Genomic DNA, 24548 nt, shown 5'->3' with positions numbered 1-24548 from the left:
GGACATTGGGACTTTTTTTTTGCAACTTTATTTTTTATTAATTTAATGAAATAAAAAAAAAATAATTCATCCACATGTTGGAGTTTAAACTGAACTCACTTGGGGTTTCTGGGCATGGTTGGGTAAATTCCAAATTCCTGCTGGCTTTTCCTCCATATGCACATTGCTAGGGAAGAAGCAGAAACACAGATCACCCAAAAGTGTCCATAGGTTTGTCATACAGGCAGATTTTCTGAATTCAGAGCGACTGAGTTAAACACATTAAAACTGTAAAGTGTTGTGTTGATGTGAAACATTAAAAGTGGTTGATAAATCCTTACCTCAGTATAACAAAAGCTGACATCACATTCCATGTCCCATGTGGTGGATGAAAGCTCCTGAAGCTGCTCTATGGAGAAGGCGAATCGAGCTCTGTTAGGACAAGAATTTGAGGGGCAGTCCACTGGAAAGAAGGGCAAGTTTTTCTCTGCAAGGCACGAGCCTTTGGATCGCAAAATACATTTGGTCACCTTCCAAGTCAAGACTAGACTCCCTAAAGTGTTTCCAGAAATCTGCAGAGAACAGAAAAGAATTCAAAACAAAGATGATAAGTTCAATGTGCATTAGAGGATGAAGGACAATCTGATATGTTAAACAGTAAGCCTTTTTGTTGCATTGTAAAATATTTATATTTAGATAGAAAAAAATCCTATTTAATTCAGTTTGCGGACTGCAGTTAACTAAAAGCAGTAACTGTGTGATGGGTGTCATCCCTGTAATAATTTAAAAAAGACCACAAAGACAAAAACATTGCCTATCACTTATTTAAGCAGTGAATAAATGCAGTTAAAAAGGTAAAGAGAGTTTTACCTCTGCAAAAATTCTCTTGTCGGTCTGGATTTTGGTGTTAAAGTCTATGGGCGTCTGATAGTCTGCAGAGGTGTACAGCATTATCACCATGGGGATTTGAGTGGGGGAATTTGTCGCAACAGGATTGCCTGGTGCCGGAACGCTTGGTGCAACTGAGCGAGAAATTAAATTAAAATAGGTCAACAAATTTTTTTTGCATGAAACAACTGTATCACTGTTGATGTTCTTGGATTCTTTCTGAAAAACAAGAGTAGCTCTGTTACTGAGAACTTAAATGACCATTCAAATTACAGCATAGTAAAATATATATATATATATATACACATATATATATATATATATATATATATATATATATATATATATATATATATATATATACATATATATACACACCAAATGCAAGAATGTTAATATTTAATTTGTTATTGCTGTCATTATCCTACTGATACAGTACAGTCTCTGGGTTTGGTAACATGTATTTTTTGGGGAGGTTATTGTATTTTGCAATACTCAGTCTATTCTATTTTTGCTAAAGCTTCCAACATAAAACAAGAAGAATGCTTTCATTTTATTGTCTTACCTGTTGGGCTCTCGTTTTTCTTTAGAACCAGTGAAATCCTCGATTCTTTTAATTTCAATTCAGTATAGCTGGCAAAAGTAGGGACTTTAAAATAGTACAAAGCCATCCTTTGCACATCTGATGCAGTATCACTAGTCAGTGTCAACGCAGGGGGTATTTTGTGCGAGGCTGAGGCATGATTCAGCGTTATTTCATTGTTAGACTGAAGAAAATGAGGACAGGTTAAGATAAATCAGTAACAATGTAGAGGTAGACATGATAACTTAAATACCTGAAGTCTTTTTGATCTTAATAAATAATATCTCACACATGGTGCATGCCATAAATACTTCTTGAAGTTTGAGACTTTAATATGTATGCTTACAGCAAACGAAGTGTGTTGTGGATTGATGAAGGTCCACATGGTGCCCTGAGGACCCCTCATGAACACGCGGGTCTGCTTCTTTGCACGCACGTGCAGGGATACATTGCTGCAATAAAAAATGAAATGTCACAAGAAAGATTTTGCCAGTAAATATAGCTAAAAAAAAGCATTTTATATTAAGGTTTACCGAATGCTGGAATTCTCTGCGATGTTTATAATATGAAGCTCAGTTTCAGGACTTGAGGCCTGCTGCTGTGGGAAGCAAAATGTGATTGGATTTGATTGAATCTTCATGAAATGCTTCTCCAGGAGATCTTCAATTTCAAGTGTACAGATTGGAGAGCCTGGCTTGGTTCCTGTAAAACCATAAAACAATTACTTTCTATCATCGGTCGTCCAATGGTTCAAGAAAGACACTGATGAGCTAATCTCTAACCAAGGACTAACCTGCTTTGGGAGGAACATTAACACCTATCATTTACTGCTGTTAAACATACTCCAGCAGCAGTTTTGAAGATACACACAGGTGGTTCAAAGGTGTAACTTGCTACAGTGCTCCAAAAGTTTTAGAACACTATGGCTGAATTGTGGGTTGAAATACGTTTCACGTTTCCCACTGCTCCTGACACCGCATCATCACACTAATGGGCAAGCGGTGTGTGCCAAGAATACTTAATGTGTGTTTGGAACCAAAACACATGGGGAAAAATGGCTCATTCTATAGGACAGGGTTGCTTTTCCCCACACTTTTATTAAATGCTACAAATTATTGCAATCTGTGACCAAGTCAAATTCAAGCTGGCTGCCATTGCTCCATTTGCACAGAGGATTGGAGCAGTCTTCTTCTAATTACTTAAAATCTTGTCTGTAGCTCTTCTAACTATAATTCAAAAGTAGCTTCATTATCATTGCTTAACACTTGTCTTCTGCAAAAGCAATAGCATGACATGAATTTGAAATCACATTTCAAATTTGACATTGACGAATCCCGAAGGACATGCACACAAAATGTTCCACTGCTTGAGTAATTATCATGCCCTTGTGAAGCATGACTCAGTTACAACATTAGCTAAAACTAAGCAGGCTGAAAACATCCTTTTGCTTACAATTTAAATACGGCATTTTCAATGAGAGAAAGCACTGCTTGAAAGGGAAGCTGAGCTCCCTCGTACTGTAACACATTACATGTTGGAAATCACAGAGAAGGACATTGAATCATGAAGACAGATTCAAACATAAATCCTTAAAAATACTCAAAATTATAATAGGAATGGAGCACAAGCAGCCGTCGCTATTTCAGCCCCACCACTGTTCACTTCTTTTTAAATCCATCTAAGAGCTCTGTGTTGGCTCAGACTGCCTTAAGGAGGCTTTGCTAGGAAATAATTGTGCTTGCACTGAGCATCCTGCTGCTACTGCTGATGGCAGTAACATCCCATAATATTCCTAATGTCCAGCTTTTAGTCATCCGTGAATGTTCACTTTGAATCTGTGTTGTTTTGTGCTTCCATCTTCAGCATCAATGGTCACTTCTCAATTGCTTCTCTTTCCAAATGTTCTGCCATATGTAATGACATCTTGTCAGCACTAAAAAAATATGTTGATTAGTCCTCAACACTTTAGCCAAGCTCAAGATTTTCTCAGACTACTTAAGATTTTAACATGTTGTGCTTGTTGCATACAGCTTTATAGAAAAAAAACAAAATAAAATGTTTTTAAAAAATCTGTCGCAGCTGTTTGTTTTGCTTTTAATTCCTCTGGCTTGTCCACCTACAAATGTGTATGAAAAGCATTGGAAATCAGTGCACAGATGACATTCAGTAATAGAAAACTTGCCTATGAAAATGTTCGACTCAAAACAGCTTTTTGGTGCACACATTGCTTTTTGCAGTTATTTCATCAGAAAGTGTTTTTATGCATACTTCAGATAAAAGAAGGTTAGTGATGAATGCTCTCTATAGAGCACCAGAAACAGCACCGCATCCAGCCTTGATTACTATAATGCAGACTCTCTCCTGAGTTATGTAAGCTGGAGCTGCATGATGTGCTGACTGTAATTACTTTGTTCTCTTCAGCATCCAAACATGCTGTTTTAGACCAAACACAGATGCAGATAGCATATCCTAAATACAAAAAACCCACACAGTTTCAAAGTTCATTCAAAACACAATTTTAGAGACAGATAAGAAACCTTTTTGCTGTTCTTCTGTGATCTGATGTATATATATATACATATATATATATATATATATATATATATATATATATATATATATATATATATACATATATATATATACACACATATATATATATATATATATATATATATATATATATATATATATATATATATATATATATATATATATATATATATATATATATATATATATATATATATATATATATATACATATATATATACACATATATTTCATAATGTGTGTATGGCACATTTCCATGCCTTACAAGTAAATGGATGGTTTAGAAGATGATTGTAATAAAAATTAACCCAAAATCACCTTTACACAAATGTCTCTCACCTTGTGTTCCTGTTGATGTGATATGATCCACATTACTAAGAGTAGTGAATGAAGTCACACCCCCAAACGTCTCTGTTGCCCATTTGATCAGCTCCTCCTCTTCGGAGGGTAAACCTTGTATCAAATGGAAATTTCTCTGAAAACTTGGTTCCTTGGCATTGTGTAGTGTAATTGTGGAGTTTTGGTTTGTCTGGAGAGAAAAGGCAAAAAACAAATTCATTACCTTCATTTAATGCAATTTTCAGAAAGCACAGAGCAAAATCAGGTCCTAAAAGGCATGTCCACTACCCGTTGCTATGATTACACAGAACTGTATGAGTCAGCTTTGCCTGTATTTTTATTTACCTCTTGTCTGCTTAGAATTAGTTAGATCAAACATATTTGGCCATCAATCTCATTATACTTTTTCTTACCCTCCACACCCAACTTTCCCCCTATTCTCCTAGCAGGGCCCTGTTAAAAAGAAATGTTTATTATGGTTAAGTGTCCATGAGGCCAGTTGCACAACCCTGTTGGAGCCAAGGTCTTTCCTTTGCTTCCTGTGTGGGGCCAGGAAATGGGACCTTTTTTAGCTTTGTGCGTCACCACGGTCGGCTGGAATCTGGCTCCATACAAGGTATAAATATATACATCCATCCCAACGACTAGACACTGCTGTTTCCTCGTCTGGGCCAATGGGAAATAATGGAGTTTATATTATGTTTTGCATGAATAAGAAAGTAGGGGAAGGCTTTAGGAATAGGGATTGCTAAGATTGTTAAGAGTAGGCTTTCATAACCTTGATATGTAAAAATGTGCTCAATAAATAACAATTAAAAAAAGAAACCATGGGCTCCAGGTTTATTTTGGGCTCAATCTTTAATGAATTTCTATCTAGGCTGAATTGTTCTTCTCTACTTGAGAGCTCCAAGAGCTGAAGAAGAAAAAAAGCACTGCACCTCTTCAGTGCATTCAGTGCCACACAATGAATGGAGAACAGCTAATTTTGAAGAAATAGGTTATAATCAGATTTTTTTGCATCCAAGTCTGTGATTGGCTGGCTTTGTGGCACAAATATAACGGTGCACAGAAAGAGTTGAACGCGCACGGGCAGAAATTTCGAGAGCGCAAGCAGCGCATTGCAAGCAAGCGCTAATGCAAAAACTGAGCGACAGGGGCTGCTATTGTGTGTGTGTGTGGATAATAGCAAACACTGAAATACATTTTTGCACGCAGCAATGAATTTTGTTCACTCAAATTTAGCTTTTCTTTGCTCGAAATAAATTTCTCCTCAAAATGCAACACTTGCACCTGCAAACTTTTTTTTACGTGCGCTCAAATTGTTTTTACTTGCGCTCAGAATAGTGGCACAAAAATAACGCCATACACATGATTCACATTATACCGTGATATGGATTTTAGGCCATATCGCCCAGCCCTAATTGAAATAACATTTTCTTTTATTTGGCCAGTGATGTCATTGGATTGGTATAACCTATTTCTTCAAAATTAGCTGTTCTCCATTCATTGTGTGGCACTGAATGCACTGAAGAGGTGCAGTGCTTTTTTTCTTCTTTAGCTCTTGGAGCACTCAAGTAGAGAAGAACAACTCAGCCTAGATAGAAATTCATTAAAGATTGAGCCCAAAATAAACCTGGAGCCCATGGTTTCTTTTTTTAATTGTTATTTATTGAGCACATTTTTACATATCAAGGTTATAAAACTTTTTTTTACATGCGCTCAGAATAGTGGCACAAAAATAACGCCATACATGTGCAGTAACGATATATACCACGATATATTATTTTCTTCTGTATAACGTATTTTACACAATATAAGGCACACTTAAAATCCTTTAATTTTCTCAAAAATCGACAGTGTCCCTTATCTATGAATTCTGGTTGTGCTTATTGACCTCGAACCAATTTTACGTAGCACACAGCGCGCAGTAATCTGTCAAAAAATGTTTTAGTACGACTTTGGTAAGCTATGAAGGCGCACTGCTTGATGGATTGTTGGAGCATTACGGCTAATGTAGTCAGGAGCCTCGCGGAGTAATCTGGGTCTAAAACGTCAGCTTCAGGTCCCAAAGTCAAACGAACACTATGGCATCACTGAGAGTTAAAAACTGTCTAAATTCTTTCATCTTTAATAAAATGATCAGCGTTGCTGCTTTACCAGGTGTAACAATTAAGTTTAACATCCAGGGATCCATGAAAACAGAATTTATTAAATTCAACAGAGTTAAAAGTTAGCAGGAAGTTAGCTCACTAGTTTCTACCTAAACATGGTATAGCATGTTCTGACTGAGAGATTTCTGACAAAATTTTAATGTACAGCTCTGCTATCGCTTCCAACATAAATGAAGACAGCAGTGACTTTTGTAGGGTTACTGAAGTTGGACTAGGTGGTATATAATGATGTCCTACGTGATCGCTAGTGACACAGCTATATTAGCATAACATTAGCACAGTGAAGCTGAACGTCGAACTTTTTTCCACTCGATAAAAGTTAAGGTGAGGGTTTCTGGTGGTTAGGGACAAATGCAATTGCATGGAAGGGTGTTGTAAACGGACCAAACTTCAGTCAGGAGAACAACTGAGATAATCCATCCACAATACGAGGTTAGTCATTAATATACTGCAACAACATGGTAATAGAGCATCTGTGAGAGAATTCGGCATTAATGAATTAATGGTACAGATGTGGAGGAAGCGCAGTTTTTGGCTTTCCCCATATTCCAAAAGTGCTTAATCTCTTTGCTATTACTGTGGCACGGCATAATTTGCAGATGATGTTGTTTGCAGCCGCTGCAATGTTTTCGACCAAAACAGGCACAGCTTGATGACACCATCAATATGCGCTATCGCGGTAGAGCGGTGTAGTCAAAATCTCTACCTTTGGCCAAATTTATATCATTTCTACCGTATACCGTTTATACCGCCCACCCCTAATTTCAATTTCAGATTAACTTTTTGCCTTGCTCTGAATATTTCAGTTAGCTGTATCTGAAGTTTTACATTGAAGTTTTAAATGAACACTCTAAAATTAACAGCTCTTATGCGTTTTGGGCGGTCATCAGTGTTTCTTTAACTGTTCAGCACATTACTACAACTACCATGCCAATTGGTCCTTCAACTAGAGGTGAACACATTCAACAGATGTTTGGCATAACATAGCATCTGACCAAAATAAGCTTTTGCGTCACAAGGAAAGGGGGGGGTGGTTGGTGAAAGCCGAGGAAGCCTGAGGGAGTCATCAGTCTTTCTACATAAATATTTGATTGACGTGCGATCAAAAATAGCGTGAAGGGAAACGACAGAAATAAAAGGAGGCAAGTTAGTCACGACAGACAGGGAAGGCCTCAAAGGCAGGATGGAAAGAAAAAAGGAAATAACAATGGCAATAATTTTAATGACCACAGCGGAATTTAACTCACATTAGTATCAGTAATATCAGTTTGTTATTGCGAATTCTTCCAGTAATGATCAAGGAACCTTCCTTTTGAAATAAATGAGCCTTTCTGTTTGCTGAGGATTACAGGAATTTCTTCTTCTACTACCCATCAGTTACTCCATGCAATAATTGTATCGTGTCATGTCAGAAGCTGGGCATTCCTCCATAAAATGTTATCAGTTTGTATAAGTATTTTAATTATGTTAAGTTTGTTACAAATTGTTTGAAATCTGGTGGAGAGAGAAAAAAAGAAGCTTTTTCAACTAACAAGCTGTCACTTAAGATCGTTAAAAAATGCTGCAAGACGTTACAGATAAAACGCTGCTGTCGCCACATGTTTTCGGGTCAGCTATGGGAGGTCAACAAGAGCTGTGACACTGAGCCAAGCTGTCAAGCTGGTGACGTACTTTCTCAGATGCTGACCAGATGCTGATTCTCTTACAATGCAATCTGCAGTAAAGCGCTATTATCCCCCAGTGATATGGCTCATCCCACAAAAACATCCTGCAGTCACAGGCAATGTTGTCTAGGCTCTCGACAGGACATGATACAGGATGTGCTATCACACTGCTGTCAGCATATCAGTAATTGGTGACATTCCTCCAAACATTTCATTGTTTTTCAAGCGTATCATGGCTTCTTAAATCCGACAAATACAAAACACTAACTTCACGAAAAGGACAGTGAGATTTAGCTTTTTTCTTTCTTCCTTTTTTTTGTTTGTTTTTAAAATCCAATGTTAATTGTTCTCAAGACAAAAACAGTGACACAATCCAGGCGAAAAAATGTTTTAAACTAGATTGGCAAAGTTTGTGGAAAGAAATAAAGACGATTAAATGTTCAGTGTAATTCTATCTCCCGAGGATGTTTCAAATCTAAATTCAGTTTACTCTAAGGTAGGAAAAACACCTCCATCCTTCCTTTGGGAGCACAAAGTGTTACAATCATTGTGTAGTTGTACAGTGCTGCACTGTGACTTTAAAAACCAAATACTTTCTATAGCCCTCAACAGCATCAGATGCCTAATGGTTTTAATATTGATTTAATCACAGTTATTACAATTTCTCATGAGGATAAGGGTCCTTATGTACAGATACTGCAACATTTTTCAGTTAGCAATGAGGAGCTTCATCAATAACATATTTAGAAATAATAGCCTAGTTAGAGGCAATCTCATTTATTTGCCCATCTCAGTGCTATTTAAATCCTGGTTTATGTTTTTAATTACCACTGTAGCATTTTGCCCTGACATTATCACTTAAGCACACAATGGAATAAAAGTTTCAAGTTCTTCCTGGGTTCAGTCCACAAACATAATCTAAGAACAGTGTATAAAAGTCAGAATCTCCGGTTTCATTGGAACATTAATTTTATGGCCAGTGCCATCAGCATCAGCCTTCCTCGATACTCTCTAAAAGTTCTCTTACGATTTTATAGTGTGGAGGGTAAAAGACAAAATACAAAACTGCTTGCTCTTTTGTAACATTTCACTACAGAGGGGCCACTGGGGAATCAACACTGCAAAGTCAACATAGTTTACTGTCTCTCCAAACAGACTCACAGAGCTGCACAGCTGTGTCAGCTTGACTGTGTGTGAAAACAGCTGGCGATAGACAAGCACATCTGGAGACATGTGAAAATCATGCATTACGGATAAAACTAACTACTTGTAGTGGCATCCCCACAACCTGATCTTTTTTTATGATTAGTTAGTGACTCTTTAACAACCTTATGTTACAGCTGAGGCAGTATGTGTAATCAGGGTTAAATAAAAGTGGGCCAAAGGTGGCATTTTATTTCCAGGTTCAGTCCCAAATGTGCATTCAAAAGAAAAGCAAAAAACTGCATGTGCGCACGGTAGTACAGAAAAACAAAGATGCATTACTTACATACAAGTGAACCTCGCTGTTGAGATAGCATAAACCATAAGCTGTTTCTGCAGATGTGAGGATAAGGTGCATTGGCTTTGCATCAGTCAAGTTAATTTGAAATATGACATTTTCCTGAAAGGAAAAAAAACACAAATTATTACAAGAATAAAAATAGAAAATCACACAATGCAGCTGTTATATCTACTCATATAAGTTCAGACTGAAGTTTTAAACGCAGCGTCTATTTTTACAGTGGAAAGTCTGCTTTACATATGAAAGCTAACAACTTTCCAAATAGTTTGCAGGTTCAGAAAGTGTTGCAGGCAAATGATGTCTGAAGGTGGTATACATCTCCAGGTGGAAGATTGGGACTGATACGAAAGACAAAGCAATCAAGTGTTATAAATATTCAGTCCCAATGTTTAGCCATATGGGAACTACTGCACTGTCTATTAGAAGTTTTCTAGAAAGCCTTCCACGTTGTGTATGTGCCACGTAATACAGAAATAAAATCAAAACATTAAAATGTTTGAGAAGCACTTCAAGCAATGCTTCTGGCTCGCATTGTATAATTTTTGATTGTGTTATCATAAAGCAGAATGAAAAAAGAAAGGAAAACAGAATACATAGCAGCTATGCTACATCATTTTTGGGGGGATGAATTAATGTAGACAATGAAAAATATCCTGTAATGAAATGACAAGAATTAACCTTTAGCACAGGCAAAATTGAAACGTAGCATTTTCCTGAAATTCAAACATTATTACACTGGCTTAAGATGAAAAACATCACAAATGCAATTTAAGCATTTTCTAACCTGTGCCATGAAGAATGAAAAGTTCTGAAACTTCAGAGAGCAAATAAAAAGACCAACATTATTATGGTCATTTTGCACTGAATCACAATTCAACACTGCTCAAACTTTGAAGGTCTTGGGTAGAGCTGCTCACCAATTTGCAACCTTCCCTATCTGTCATTAAATTAATAGGCCTCAAGTTGACAGAGGAGGGAGATATTTTACTTGCAGCACACAAAAATAGTTCCAACCCCAATTTAATACCGCACAACTTTGATTTAATTTCCATGCTGGAGGAAATCTCAGCAGGGGGGACGTGACTATTCCTTATTTTCGCAACCATGAGATGTCAACACGTGGATCGCTCCAGACACACGTGCAACCACTCATTTGAAGAGAGTCAAAAACAGGCAAGAAGAAAACAGTCTTCAAATGCCTGCTTTTGAGCTGACGCTGATATTTATGAGGTAATGTAGCTTGGTTCTATTATTACATTTCTATGCAATGCAAGGGAGGAGACATAAAAAACATGTAAAGCTATAAAATTAATTATTTACCAGATGTGCAATTAGATGCATTTGTGTAATGTATACTCTGTGTCTTGGTTGCATTAAAACTATCCCTAAAGGTGTAGTCAGAATTACTTATGTACAGTCTTATTATTAATTTATCTACTTCGTTTCATTCACAACCTGCTGCCTTAACAATGGCTAACCTTGGTGGTTGTTATGAGGCATATTACATATAAAACACCATTAACATAATTCAACACATAATGTAATATCCAATTAACTATATTTTAACCACAGTAACATAATGGTGATGTGATTTGCTAATCACCACCCCAGTCACACTATGAATCAGCCTTAATTACTATGCTTCGCATATGCGTTTGGCAAAGCTGGTGCTGCAGAGATTTATGGATGTAAATGGTGGTGAGTAAACCTTTTGAATGTGGAATAATAAGTCTGGGTTTAAAGACTTTTTATTTTTTCGACAGACTTAATTCCAATGAATCCCAGGTCTTTTTACTTCCGCAAGAGACCCAAGATAATTAGGTTTAGAAAAGTGAAAGAGTCATGGATTTGTAATCAGCTCAATTTTATGACTCAGTGCATTAGAAATGAACAACAGCTTTAAAAAAGAAGAAGAAGAAGGGGGGAAAAACTTGGAAGTATTGCTCCAATGTGAGGCTTTTATGGGAGGTTAACATTCACAACTTTTTCTTGACACCAAATGCTTTATTCTGTTATATTGTGTGTATTTGAAGGCAGATTGTTTTCAGACAGAACCTGTTAGTGAGACAATGAGCTTGCTGGGGAAACAGTAAGACGCCCTCATATCAAATTCATTTACTTGATACCTGATGTTGCCAGAGTGTGATCCAAGAGAATTGTGATGAGCTCAGGTTGAAGCTATGGAAATTTTCAGGCGCATACAGAGCAGAGCAAATTAAGTCTAAGGAGACCATGGACAAATTGCCTATAAACCAAACACAGATGAATTTCAAAGACAGCCTTGCACGCTGAGTGCTATGGACAGAAGGATCACTGATATACACACACAGTGAGACACAAGCTTTAACCGGTGTCTAGTACATGCAGGCTTGTGCTTAATGACTTCTGCATCTTATAAATGGTTTCAGTCCCCAGTTTGAAAGGAAAAATGTCTAAAAGGGGTGACTGCAGTCCCAGGAGAAGATACAGTGGAGTTTATCTGAATAGATCAGTGGTTAGTAGAGATGGACCGATCCGATATTACGTATCGGTATCGGTCCGATACTGACCTAAATTACTGGATCGGATATCGGAGAAAAATAAAAAATGTAATCCGATCCATTAAATATCACGAAAGCACCTCACAAAACTTGCAACACGCCGTAACTCACCTCAGAACGTTAGCACGTCGGAGCAGTATGCATCACGTGATAGAGCGGCTGTGGCATGCAGGACCTGTCAGTGGTCTGGATAGCATTTGGAGCTTCGCTAGCAACCCGGCATTTCATCTCCGACAAAGTTATCCCGAGAGAAGTAAAGCAAGTGTGTAAGTCCATCTCTGAATGTTTGTAAAGCATTCCTGCATTAAGCTTAACAAGCGACTGCCTCTCCTGCTGCTACTTCAATGGTGAAACTGCTTAACGATCAGCTGATCGGCTTTTCTGTCGCGAGTCCGTGTCTCTAGTTTGCTTTTGGCCCACTTTGCACCAGAAAGAGGAAACCAGCGGCTGAACAACAGCAGCAAGTTTAAGCTTGATAAGCTATTGTTAGAATGTATTTAATATTACTTTCTACTCCAGGATCTTTTTCTACTTAGCTGACGGCTGGTAACTGTGCAGGGGCGGATCTAGCAAAGTTTAGCCAGGGGGGCCGATAGGGCATTAACAGGGAAAAGGGGGCACAAAGACATACTTTTCTTTCTTACTCTCATTTAAAATGTCTAGCTTTTAATAAATAATTATCTGACACCCAAAGTTTTAATTTGATGTAAAATGAATAGAAGTCAATTACTGTATATAGTAACTATTAAGTCTAATATATATACCCTAGTAAGCTATAGTACTTTTTCCTTTGGGAAGGTACCATCTGTGCAGTCTGCAATTTTGTTGAAGAAAGATGTTGAATCTATTTAATATTTCTTGAAAAATAATTGATTTCTGTGCATTTTTTTTCACACTGCATCAAATTAAGGTTGATTACGTCGATTAAGCATCATGAGGTGGAGCGTGAGGGGTGGTTCCCTATTTTTTATTTATTTATTTTTGTTGTTGCTGGGAGTTGGAACCCTATTAGTTAGGTTGCTTAATATTTATGCTAAGTACTCTTTAAAATACCAGAATAGGGAGGATGGTGTAGGTTTAAGTTTATTAGATTGATCAGTATTGCTGAACTATGAAATATTTTTTTTTTGCATACAGGTATAACAGAATAGCTTTAGTGTAGTTGTTGTTTTAAACTTGAGTATGAACTTATATAAAATGCAGCAAGATATTTAAAAAAACAGTTTTGTTGATTAAAAAACACTATATCGGATTCATATCGGTATCGGCAGATATCCAAATTTATGATATCGGTATCGGTATCGGACATAAAAAAGTGGTATCGTGCCATCTCTAGTGGTTAGGACTACTTATAAAAGAAACATGTTCGCTACAGGCAGAGGGTTTGGCATGAAAATAATAACTTACCACAAGAACCTGGAACACAGTGTCTAAAGCTGTTAGATATCCAAGTACTCAAATGCTGCTCTGCCCATCATAATAGCATCACACTCACTTTGAATGTAAAGATAGACCCAGTTCTACAAGTTGGGGAATTTAAAATTCCTGTGATAGCCCACAGGAAACTCAGATATCAGTGAATAAGACAGGGGCTATAAGATCAAATCACAGGCCGAAAAAAAATCCTGCAAAGGGTGTTGAAAAATAATTGGCTAACATATTAGCATACCGTATAATGCTAGTTGTCTGCAACAGTGCAGAAGGTGGCCATAAAATATGAGCTACTGCTGTATATGATTTCCATGTGTCAGTCTCTATAAATGCATAACATGTGCAATACTGTGTGAATGTGGCAAGGTGAGCCACAGGAAATCACATTTTTGATTCCATCTTCTGTGCACAGTATATATTATTAAATTTAAAAAAAAAGAAAAAGAATACAGCTAGATTGCCCTGAAGACAGACTAACCTTGGAGAGGTCTGAGGTTCTTTTGTAACATTTAGTTTGTGCCTCACTTGTTGTGTTGCATGTGCAAATGAATGAACGGCATTTCCTCCTGACTTCATTGTGCTTCATACAGAGATAACTCTCGGCGGTGTTTTCCTTAAATACCCCTTTCTAATGAGCTTTCTGTCTAACTTCCCTTCATCCTTTTGTGACTTTCTTTCTTTCCTTTTGAACTCTGACCCTGATCACTCACCTTTGCTGCTTTTGTTCCTGTGCTTTCAAGATACAATTGTTTTCCTTTTCAGGTTTTTTTTCTTTTCTTCAGAGCATTTTTTGAAGGGCCTTTGCTGATGCAGTTTCCAGTTATTCTTTTGACTCTCTCCCTTGGCTTGAATTGGCTCTCTTGGTCTCGTCTCGGCCTTGTGCCAAGAGCCTGACTATCCAAGCCTCTGTGTGACATCAATGAGTCCTGTACAAGCGGCTCCTCCCAGTGAATTCTCTCTGACTGTGTACCCCCTTGATGCTCCCTCTATAATTCTCTGTGGGGTCAAACTGTGACAGTCAACTGTTCCTGGCAGGTTGTAAATCAGTATGAAAATAAAGGAATGGGGAAGAAGGTGATAAGACAATTTGGAGGACAAAGAAAAGAGGATCCAAGAGCAAACCTCCCTTTTGACTGGACAGTCTGGCATAAGATGAATATGTTCCCCTTTCTTTTTGTTTACAAGAACAGTTTTTTTTTATATAAACAGACAGCCAAAAGCAGATAAGGGGTATGTGTTAAGAGGTCACATGTCCACTTTTTTCTGGCTTTTTGATATGATAAAACGTCCACTCGTGGTCCCATCAAGAGACCAGGATATGCCAATTATGCACAGTGTTGAGTGGATCACACAGATCGCAGACCAAATTCCTTTTGTGAACTCTCACCAGTCTCAAACAGAGTTCACCTTTTTTTAAAATCAGAGAGCTTGCGCCATTCTTTCCACAAACTACACTTAGAACTTTTCGCAATTAACTTTTCTTCCTCTCCCACAGAACATAATGTGCCTAATTTTACTCTTCGGGCCTAATAAAAAGGCCGAGAACCATTTCCTTTCTAATATGCTTTAAATCTGTTTTGTCATCAAACTGCATTTTCTTCTGATTTACAGTCCATTAAATGAGACTAAAGACCTGACGACATTTGCAGCAGTAACTGTGTCTTTGAGACAAAGACAATGATGTGCTTGCACAATGTTAGCAGCATTACTCGAAGCAAAGAAAGGCACAAAACCATATGTGAGGTAACCAAGCTTCATTCTTAAGGACGCTTGTGTTAATGATTCTTTGTATATCATAACATTTTCCAGTGGAAATCAAATTGAATCAGTTTAGCTTGCTGGTAAACGTTTCTGCTAAAGGATGACAGGATTCTCAATGGCTTTCCTGGGAGAGGTTAAAGGAAAGGACCTTGAGGCTTTTATTAATTCTGGAGCTGATGGATGGGCAGGCAGGGATTGTATTTCACCATCCTGTGACAATGTCTTAGCGAGGCTGCACACATCTGCTTTTCCATTCTCATACTCTCTGCCAGATGACGGCGAAAAACCAATACAGTGAAAAATAAAACGGGATGATCAATAAATAGCATTTGCTTAACAGAAGTTGTGCAAAAATACTACATAGTCTAAGTGAAAACAAACAGCAGAAGCAAGCAAACAAACAAAGGACACTGATAAAGAAATGACTAATGCGAGCTGACCGACAATGTTGGACAGTGAAAAATGGAGTCTGGCCGAACAATAACAACATATAGATTAGAACTTTTCTAGAATTACTTTTCACTGACATTCCCTGAAGCAAAAAGTTTGAAAATCAAAACATCCCAATACCCTATCAGCAATTACTGCATATGTTTGTTTAGCTGGAAAATGAATTCTTTAAACACAGACCAAAATTGAACAATGTGGCTTTTAAAAGGGGTTGAAAAAAGCTGCGTTTCTGTCACATCTGGCATCTGTTAATGGTTAGCTAGTTATCAGGCTGATAAAGTTGGGAAAGGAGTGTGTTTATGTTTTGTAATCTGGGAAGATGTTTAAAAGCTTATTTATTCAGAGTCAGGGAAAGTCTGCGCACAATGATGACCAAATACGGTAAAATGTGCATTTTTTTAAAAACATACCAGATACACTATTATCTTTAGCCTTAAGTGTCTCTCATAAAATGCCAGGTTCCACACATTGATCCCCCATAGGACTTTTTTAGCCTACAGTTTTGTTTTCATGCCTGACACACATCAGCAGTAAGATCCCAGATCACATGACAGATTTTCCAAGCTACAAAAGCTGTTCCTTATCAAGACTTTACATAAGACAGGTAGCAGTGCATCTTTGCTAACTCAAGGTGTATAGGATAAAGGTCTAATCATCTCTTAGTTTACTCAGAAATGGATCACTGTATTTCAAACTGTGGAAATAAACGTTTGCCTGTTTGTTTTTCGACTACAAGCGGACTTTGTGGATTATGTTCAACTGCACTAAGACACGCGTACGGCCCGACTACCAGCTAGTGCTTCCGCGGTAATACAAGGTCTTTACATCTCTGCGTTACAACGACATTATGAGTTGTCACAGAAGGAAAGCCGCAGGTTTGACAACTAAACAATAACATCCATCCATTTTAAGGCAAGGCACTGTGAACACGTATGCACATTACCCAAGTTCTAAAGGAGCTCAGCCATCATTAATTCATACAATTACACCTGTTCTTTTTCTAATTTGAATACTAAAATATATCCTTTCCCATCCAGCTGAAAATGTGCCTTTAAAAGGAATAAAACTCTTTTGAAGCTGCACTTATTTACCTCACCACAGCATAATGTCTGATACAGTAAAGCACACAGACTGTTTTACATTTTTTTTAAAAAGGAATACTTTAACATATTTCCTTCATAATTAAGTCATTATGTATTTTCTTTTTATTCACAGGTCATTAATTTACATAAAGAAGAGGAGTGTTTAATGGTCTATGCAGTGCTTTTAACACTGTTATTCATTAATTTGAACACATTAAACTGAATAAAATCATATCTGTCAAACTATATCAAGTGTGTAAATTATATGCTCCATCCTATGCCAGTTTTATTTCTTGCGAAATTAATGACCTCACTCTGTGTGGGACGGTGTCAAACGATGTGTTCGAACACTGAGGTGTTTTTTTGGATGCTTCACTTGGTTAGAAGAACATGCTCAAATGTAGCATTGATATTTTTAGAAATGAATAAGGAACATTCATCGTTCGCGCTGGTCTCTGAAAGCCCCCGTCACAACATCGAAAAGCCCAAAAAGTTATAGACAAGAAGTAAAAACTGCATAATTACTGTGACATAATCAGTAAAGTGCTGAACTCTGAGAATACATTTTTGTCAAGGTACTGAGAAATAACTGCACTGCCATCATTATAAGCTTTGTAAATCTTGCTGAAGCCTATTGATTAGAAACTAAAGGTCAACTGCTAACAATGAGGGCTTCGTCCCTAAAACAAGCTCTGCCGTTACACAATCTTCCATTTACTTCAAGGCCAAAAATTGCAACAAGCTGTCTGATATTTTGCCAGTTACACCAAGGTTTAGAGATGGCGCAAGAAAGGGAAAGGAGGGTGTTTGCTGGTGCTTTTGATGAGTGTAGTTCTGCATATTGTGGAGATTGGTTGAACTGGTGATTACTCACATACTGTATAAAAGGGGTTTTGATTTTGTGCAAGTTTTAGTTGAAGTATTTATTTTGAATTTTGGACTGTTGATTGCAAAAGTTCTTGTGGTGTTTTGTTTCTATCTACGATTGAATTTAGCTGTTAGCTCTAATACAGCTGAAATCATACGTCATAGAAAATATCATGCAAAAAAAATGATATATTTAAAGTTAAATGTGCATAATCACAGTGCATGCTTCTTTTTACTGGGTATGGTCAGTTTTTAAAACTGACTCAGCTTTAATACTGTCCCACATTGCATAACATCTGATAACTCTATAAATAAGTAAATGAGCATCATTAAACTCAGTGTAATGATAGTTCAGTGGAATGAAACATTTCATTTTAGGAATGCTGTGAACTGTGAGGTGAACATAGGTGCAGAGCTTTCTCCTTTTCAGCATGACAGCACCTGACATACTGTTCCATCAGCTAAGAAGTATGATGAATGAGCAGACGATAACGTATCCCTGTCGCACAGGGGAATTTGGGATTAAATGACAACTAAACCGTGCTTGACAGATGGCAGCAGTTTAATTGTGAAACATTTGAACTTTCTACATTGTGATGTTTACCTAAAGTTTTATTTGAATTTTACCACTACTTTTCAGGTTATTACTTCTTTCCATAAAAATAATAAAGTTCAGACTAGCTCGGTGTACAACACTCTCAGTCAAACTGGATTTTTTTTAACTTGACAATTTTTACAGATTATTATATCTAACTTAGATAGACTCAAATAACTTTGACATGCTTACCGGGTTATTAAAGTTCAGTTTAAAGATGTGGACCTCTGCCTTGTCCTCTCCGACAAAACTGGTCCAACAGCCAATCTCATTCACGATCCACGGACTGCCTTTCTCACCTTTTGAAGTCATCGGGGTGCATGTCTGACTTGTGGCTGAAAGAAATGAAGTAAGAATAGTTAAATATGAACAGCAGCATGTTTTTAAGTTGCAGTAAATAATTTATTGCTTACAACCAGAGATGGGCAGCAACGCGTTACTTGTAACTATTGCAAAAATGGTAATTAGATTACCGTTACTTCCCGTAGGACCGCTGCGTTACTAAAACCGTGATTTTTTGCGAGAATGTCTCATGACAGTGACATAAGCAAGTGCGACGTTTGTGACAACAGCTGTGTGCAGATCAACAATGGATCATATATCGAGGGGAGAGAGTATGAGTGTGCAGCGTTTAAAGCGTGGAAGTACTGACCTTCCCATATGGAAAAGATATATATAAATCTTATAAAGTTTGTATCTGTCTTGTGTGAAACTTGTATGAAAAGCATATAAGAGTGAAAACAGATATAAGATCCCTTGAAAAATTATATAATGAAACTTGTATGTTTTGGATACTTACTAAAACAATGTATGAAAGTAATGAGAAAGTGGCCACTTTCATGAGTAAATCATGTAAGCCTTATATGATTTACTCATGAAAGTGGCCACTTTCATGAGTAATCACATATAAGTTTTTACTATTTCTTTTCCATATGGGTTACTTTAAGTTTGATTCCATAAAAAGTGACAAAAGCATTAGCGTCCATTGTGCGTGGGAAGAAAACTTCTTGTTACAGCGAAACCCCCCTAAACTTCCAAGCAAGCACCGAGTGCGCTACGACATAACGGGAAATTCACAGAGAAACTCGCGGATTCTTCAACTGACCGCGGCACACCTGCACCAGGGTAAACCTCCGCCTACCCCACTCCTGCTTCACAGGTCAAAATAGAGCAAAAGGACCGCTAGTCTTTGATTTTATTTATTTTCTGCTGTGTTTTACTTGCATCTATTTGAAAGAGTGAGTGTAAACACAAAAAAAATTTTGCTTGATGCATGAAGTTAAAAGATTAAAACTAATAAAACCAGTTTTAAAAAGAGATTTTTCCATTTGATTACATTTTGTATGATGGATTATGTAGAAAAAGTAGAATTGGGCTGAAAGATCTATCGCTTTATCACCTATTCAGGTTGTAAATCGTGTTTTTAAAAAGTAACTAAGTAACTAAGTAATTAATTACTTTTGAAAATAAGTAATCAGTAAAGTAACGGGATTACTTTTGGGGGGAAGTAATCAGTAATTAGTTACTGATTACTTTTTTCAAGTAACTTGACCAACACTGCTCACAACCTTAATATGAAACTCCCTGTATTCTCTAGTCTCATATCTTATTGCAAGAATTTGAATCCATCTGTAACAATCCTGTCATATTTTGACATAACAGGAGAAAAACCAAAAGAAAACCTTCATGTGTGAAAGCCAAAACGCTATTATTTAAAAGAAAGATAAACCCAGCAATGTTACAGATTTCTTGTCAGAACAGGGCTAAATTTGTTATTAATCATTTTGAAAGCTTTCCCCTGGTCGCAGAGAATGGATGTTAAATGTGTGGGTAGGACTACATTGTTTAAAAACAGATCCGCTGGTTCACGTTTATCAGACGTGTCAGGACACGGGGCTGCAGTCATTCATCACCGTGCTCACTTTGCTCCCTGCTAGAAGACTGCTGTTTAACCTGAGGATCCAAGTCTTGGGAGGCTGAATTAATCCAGCCAAGGGTGTATGATCACTGGTGAGGGTGGGTATAAATGCCTGGTATTTGACCTGGACTGTGTATGCGTGTCTGTGTGCCAGAGATCTATTGTGCTAGACTAGAATGAATATGTGTGCACGCATGCTTATTCTAACCTGTATAAAGTTGCCAGGGACAAAATATTCTCCAACAAACTTCCTCTTTCCTCAAGAAAAAAGGTCAGAGGCTTTTTCCAGCTCAATTAGAGATCGCTTTCCTTGCCCATCGCTCACCGTTCGCTGACTATAGATGACAGAGTTTAAGTGGGTTATTCTAGAAGTTTTCTGGCACTAGTCACAGCCACATCATGGCTGACACAGTCACTAGTTTGGATTTACTCCTTACAGAGTCTTCCTTAGCCCACCTGCACATGGAATGAGCTTTCATTAAATCAGTCAGAACTGATCTACACTCAAAAATAAGATAAGCATATCCATTGTGTGATGAATATACGCAACATATGCCGAAACATCCACTATTCATGCCTCAATCACCCTCAAAGCAGCTGGCACCGAAGCACATAAGTAAGCGAGCGTGGTATCATGACAGAAGCGACGAATTTACTAAGCAAATGCTGCATAACACTGCGCTCCACTGGCTTTTATGATGCATTTGGTCTGTTTACCTAGCAGGCCACAATTCATCACAGAGGAGATCTGGAGTGAGGCAAGCGAGACAGAGACAGGAGAATAGGGTGGAAGGGGTTAATGGATACATTACGAGGATTGGAAAGCTAACCTGATGTGCCTTATTTAGAAGTGGCACTAATCAGCGGCCTTGTTTGAGGCAATGTCATCACTGCTGGTGGGCGAGAGTGGCCAGAGATTGTGATAAAAATGGGACAGAAATGGATGAATGCAACAAACAACGGCAAGATAGTGGGAGCAAGAGCATGTTACATAATCAGCTCTTTGTCTCCTTTAATGGGCTGGTTTTTTGTGTTTTTTCTTTTTTTTGGGGGGGGGGGGGGTATTCAATTGGTAAATTCACATGTTTTTTTTCTCCTCACATTACCTGTGACCTAAGATATCCCTGATGAAAATAGGCTGCTTTTAATTTAAACTCAGTTACATCATTGTTATCGCATCACTTTTGTGCACTGTGGAAGTGATGCATCTTTTTATGTTCCACGTGGTGTTTTTTTCCCTCTTAGATTGTGGAACAAGTCGTCTTATTATTCCATGAAGTTAGGAACATATTTGGCACAAATTGAGGGACTTGGAAGGCCTGTATCATTTGTAAATCGTCATCTTCGCTGTTCCTCAGTCTGCTCAGCATCAAACTAAAAGTTTTCCTGAAAATCCAGATGGGGAACCATCCATACTTTGCGTTCTCTTTTTTTCCCCTCTGCCTCTCACCCCAGAGGTCAAGGCTGGCTTCCTGTTATTCTGCTCTTCTGTGTTAATGTTTGTTGCTCAATAACCACAACCCTAAAGTTATTTCTCTCTTGTTCTGCTGTCATAGAGTCAACGGCCCATGACTGTTGCCCAAGAGCTCTGGGTATAAATCACACTGACCACACAAGAATGTGCGTGTATGTTTGCGTGCTTGTGCATGCTTGTGTCACCAGCCTCCTTTTTTTATGAGTCACCATCGGATATGAAGAACATTCATTTTGCCCTCTTGCCCCCGGAAATGCCAATGGCCTCGCTAAGCGGTCTGCTGGTAAATGAGGTATAGAAGAACTATTTCATTCGCTGTCCTCTTTATCTACTTATATCAGTCGCCTCCATTTTCCATTCCATGAGAAGACATGTTTATGGATGCTGCTGATTTTCTATTTAGATGTTAGGTATCAGGGGTAGATATAAATAGAAAACATAATTGAAGACAGAAAATACCCCCGATTCATGAAATAAGATTTGATCTTAAAGCCTTCTTTAATCTTTATTCCATTCCTTTTCAGTAGTTGTATATGTCATGTCTGTTATTTTATAGACCTAAACAGGCTACTTAGAAATCCATCTCTTATGAAAACAGACGTGAAGACAGTTTTATTCAACGGGAGACCGATGAAACCCAATCGTAGCAAACCGATCGAAAGCTTATAAAATAAAACCAAGTCTGTAGTCAAAATCAATAATTGTCAATTTGCTGTTTGTAAAAGAGACTTTGGACAAGGTTCATATTTGCGGATTAAGCCGATATCTGTGACTGATGAAAACCATACTGCATGACACACTTGTCTGAGGGGGGGGTCCATCTGGTCCCTTTGCGTGTCCAGGTTCTATCTGCTCTTGCTTTCTTAACCTTCAGGGCATTCTACCAGAGGATAGGAGACGGACTCAGAAAATGACAGACATCCGTTTTCCACATGTTCAATTGTGCATGGGACCATTAATCCAGCATCAACACTGTGCCCATTTTAGGAAATCTGAGGATCAGCTTGACATCAACTATGTTCTGCTTCATAGCTCTACTTTATTTATTTATTTGTTAGCAATTATGCATACAAATATTGAACTCAATGAGTAGAGTGCAGTCTATCAGATTTGAAGTGCTGTGTGAAAGTCCTGACCCACCCCTCATTTACTTAACACCCATCTATGAATTGTTCAAACTTCAAAAAGGGACAATCTTGAGGGATGAACCAGCGTTGTGGTCACACATAACAGACAACTTATCAAAGAACCAACTTTAAATTGTATTTTTAGGCCCTTTGTTAGTATCAGCGTGTTGCAAAAACACTTCTTTAGTTACAAAAATTGACAGAGACAACACAACTTTACACAGGACCTGCATCTGGGCCCTTAGTTGATCCATTTACTGTTCACTGGAGCCTCATCAGAAATGGTGTCAGTGGAAGGCTGACTGTCAAGCAGCCATTCTTAAAGAAGTGAAATGGTCAGAAAAGGCTGATGAATGCCAAATTACACAAGAACTGGACTGAAAATCAGTGGCAACAGTTCTTATAGAGTGATGAATTGATATTTTAAAATTCTGGTTCAAATCATCATCCATATGTATGGAGGAGGTCAGGAAAGAGGTACAACAGTGAGTGTCTCTGAAACACAGTGAAGGTGCTGTCATTGTTTGGCGCTTCATTCTGTCAGTGGTGTTGGGCATCTTGTTAAAACTGACTGAATTACAAACACAGAAAAATGACGCTAGATTGACCATGCAATACCAGCTGGAAACCACACGACTGACAATGTATGCATTTTTCATCATGGCCTGAAAAACACACTAGCAATGCAGCAAAATGATACCTGAATAGAACAGCACACAATGGAACAGTATCAGTCGTGCACTGATCTCCCCAGAGCCCTGACCTCAACATTATTTAAGCAGTGTGGGATCATCTTGACGGAGAACAGAATAAAAGGCAGCCAACATTCAAAGAAGACCTCTGAGTGTCCTTCAAGAAGCCTGCAGAAGTACCCCTGAAGACAGAAGAAATGGCAATAAAGCTTGACTTTATTCAGTTCAGATTTTCTTGAAAAATAAAAGCTGTCTTAGAAAATATAGATTTCCAAGCTTATTAGGATTGTACTAACTATGTTTTTGCCTTATATACTGTATTCCCATTTAAGTCTGCACAAGTTTCAATACATTGCTGCACCTATTTCCCATGTTCCTGTAAAAATATAAAGTAATGAAGTGTGGCTCAAGACCTTTGCACAGTGCTGTAGCTACTAGCTAATCCCTAAGCAGGTAACAATATCAAATGCACATGTTTTGACAAAACCCACCTTCTCATCTCACCACAAACACATACACACCATAAAACACATATACAAATAGTTCCCTATTCCATCCCCAGGCTACCCCTGCAGTGTAAAACACTGCATAGATATCAAGACGAGATAATACAGGGATAAAAATATCTGATTAATGTGAACAACACTGGTACTCAAGTGCTCATTCAATAAATGGCCATACTTTATTATGCTTAGCTCAGCAAGCTACATTTTATTTTGTCACACTTGTTTTACACTTAGTTTCAGTTAGCAGTGAGGTCAGGTCGGGTTCTTTATGTAAAAATGTTATCATGCTAATGCTAGCATTTTACGAAAGTATCACCTGACTGAGTCAGAAAGTAAGCCTCGCAAAACAGAGCACAGATTTGTCTGGTCTAGACCTCAGGATGAGAAATGTGTGACATCTTATTTTTTTATGTATTAATTACAT

The 24548-nt window shown here is 37.8% G+C and overlaps 1 protein-coding gene across 2 annotated transcripts in view; it reads right to left on the bottom strand.

Annotated features, from left to right (window-relative positions):
• Nucleotides 1-24548, bottom strand: part of eng (endoglin) — a 42077-nt gene that overhangs the window by 5355 nt on the left and 12174 nt on the right. For both annotated transcript variants that reach the window (XM_026173678.2, XM_026173677.2), the window contains exons 3-11: nt 18600-18742; nt 9667-9780; nt 4343-4532; nt 1984-2152; nt 1797-1902; nt 1433-1634; nt 850-1001; nt 321-551; nt 100-166 (exon numbers count right to left, since the gene is read on the bottom strand). In XM_026173678.2, the coding sequence (XP_026029463.2) occupies nt 100-166; nt 321-551; nt 850-1001; nt 1433-1634; nt 1797-1902; nt 1984-2152; nt 4343-4532; nt 9667-9780; nt 18600-18742 (1374 nt within the window). The remainder of the gene's footprint in view (nt 1-99; nt 167-320; nt 552-849; nt 1002-1432; nt 1635-1796; nt 1903-1983; nt 2153-4342; nt 4533-9666; nt 9781-18599; nt 18743-24548) is intronic.

This window comes from Astatotilapia calliptera, chromosome 7 (assembly GCF_964374335.1).
Source record: "Astatotilapia calliptera chromosome 7, fAstCal68.1, whole genome shotgun sequence".
In the NCBI taxonomy this organism is placed as follows: domain Eukaryota; kingdom Metazoa; phylum Chordata; class Actinopteri; order Cichliformes; family Cichlidae; genus Astatotilapia; species Astatotilapia calliptera.
Note: the sequence above shows the minus strand (reverse complement) of the source record. Positions and strands in the feature narration are given on the sequence as shown.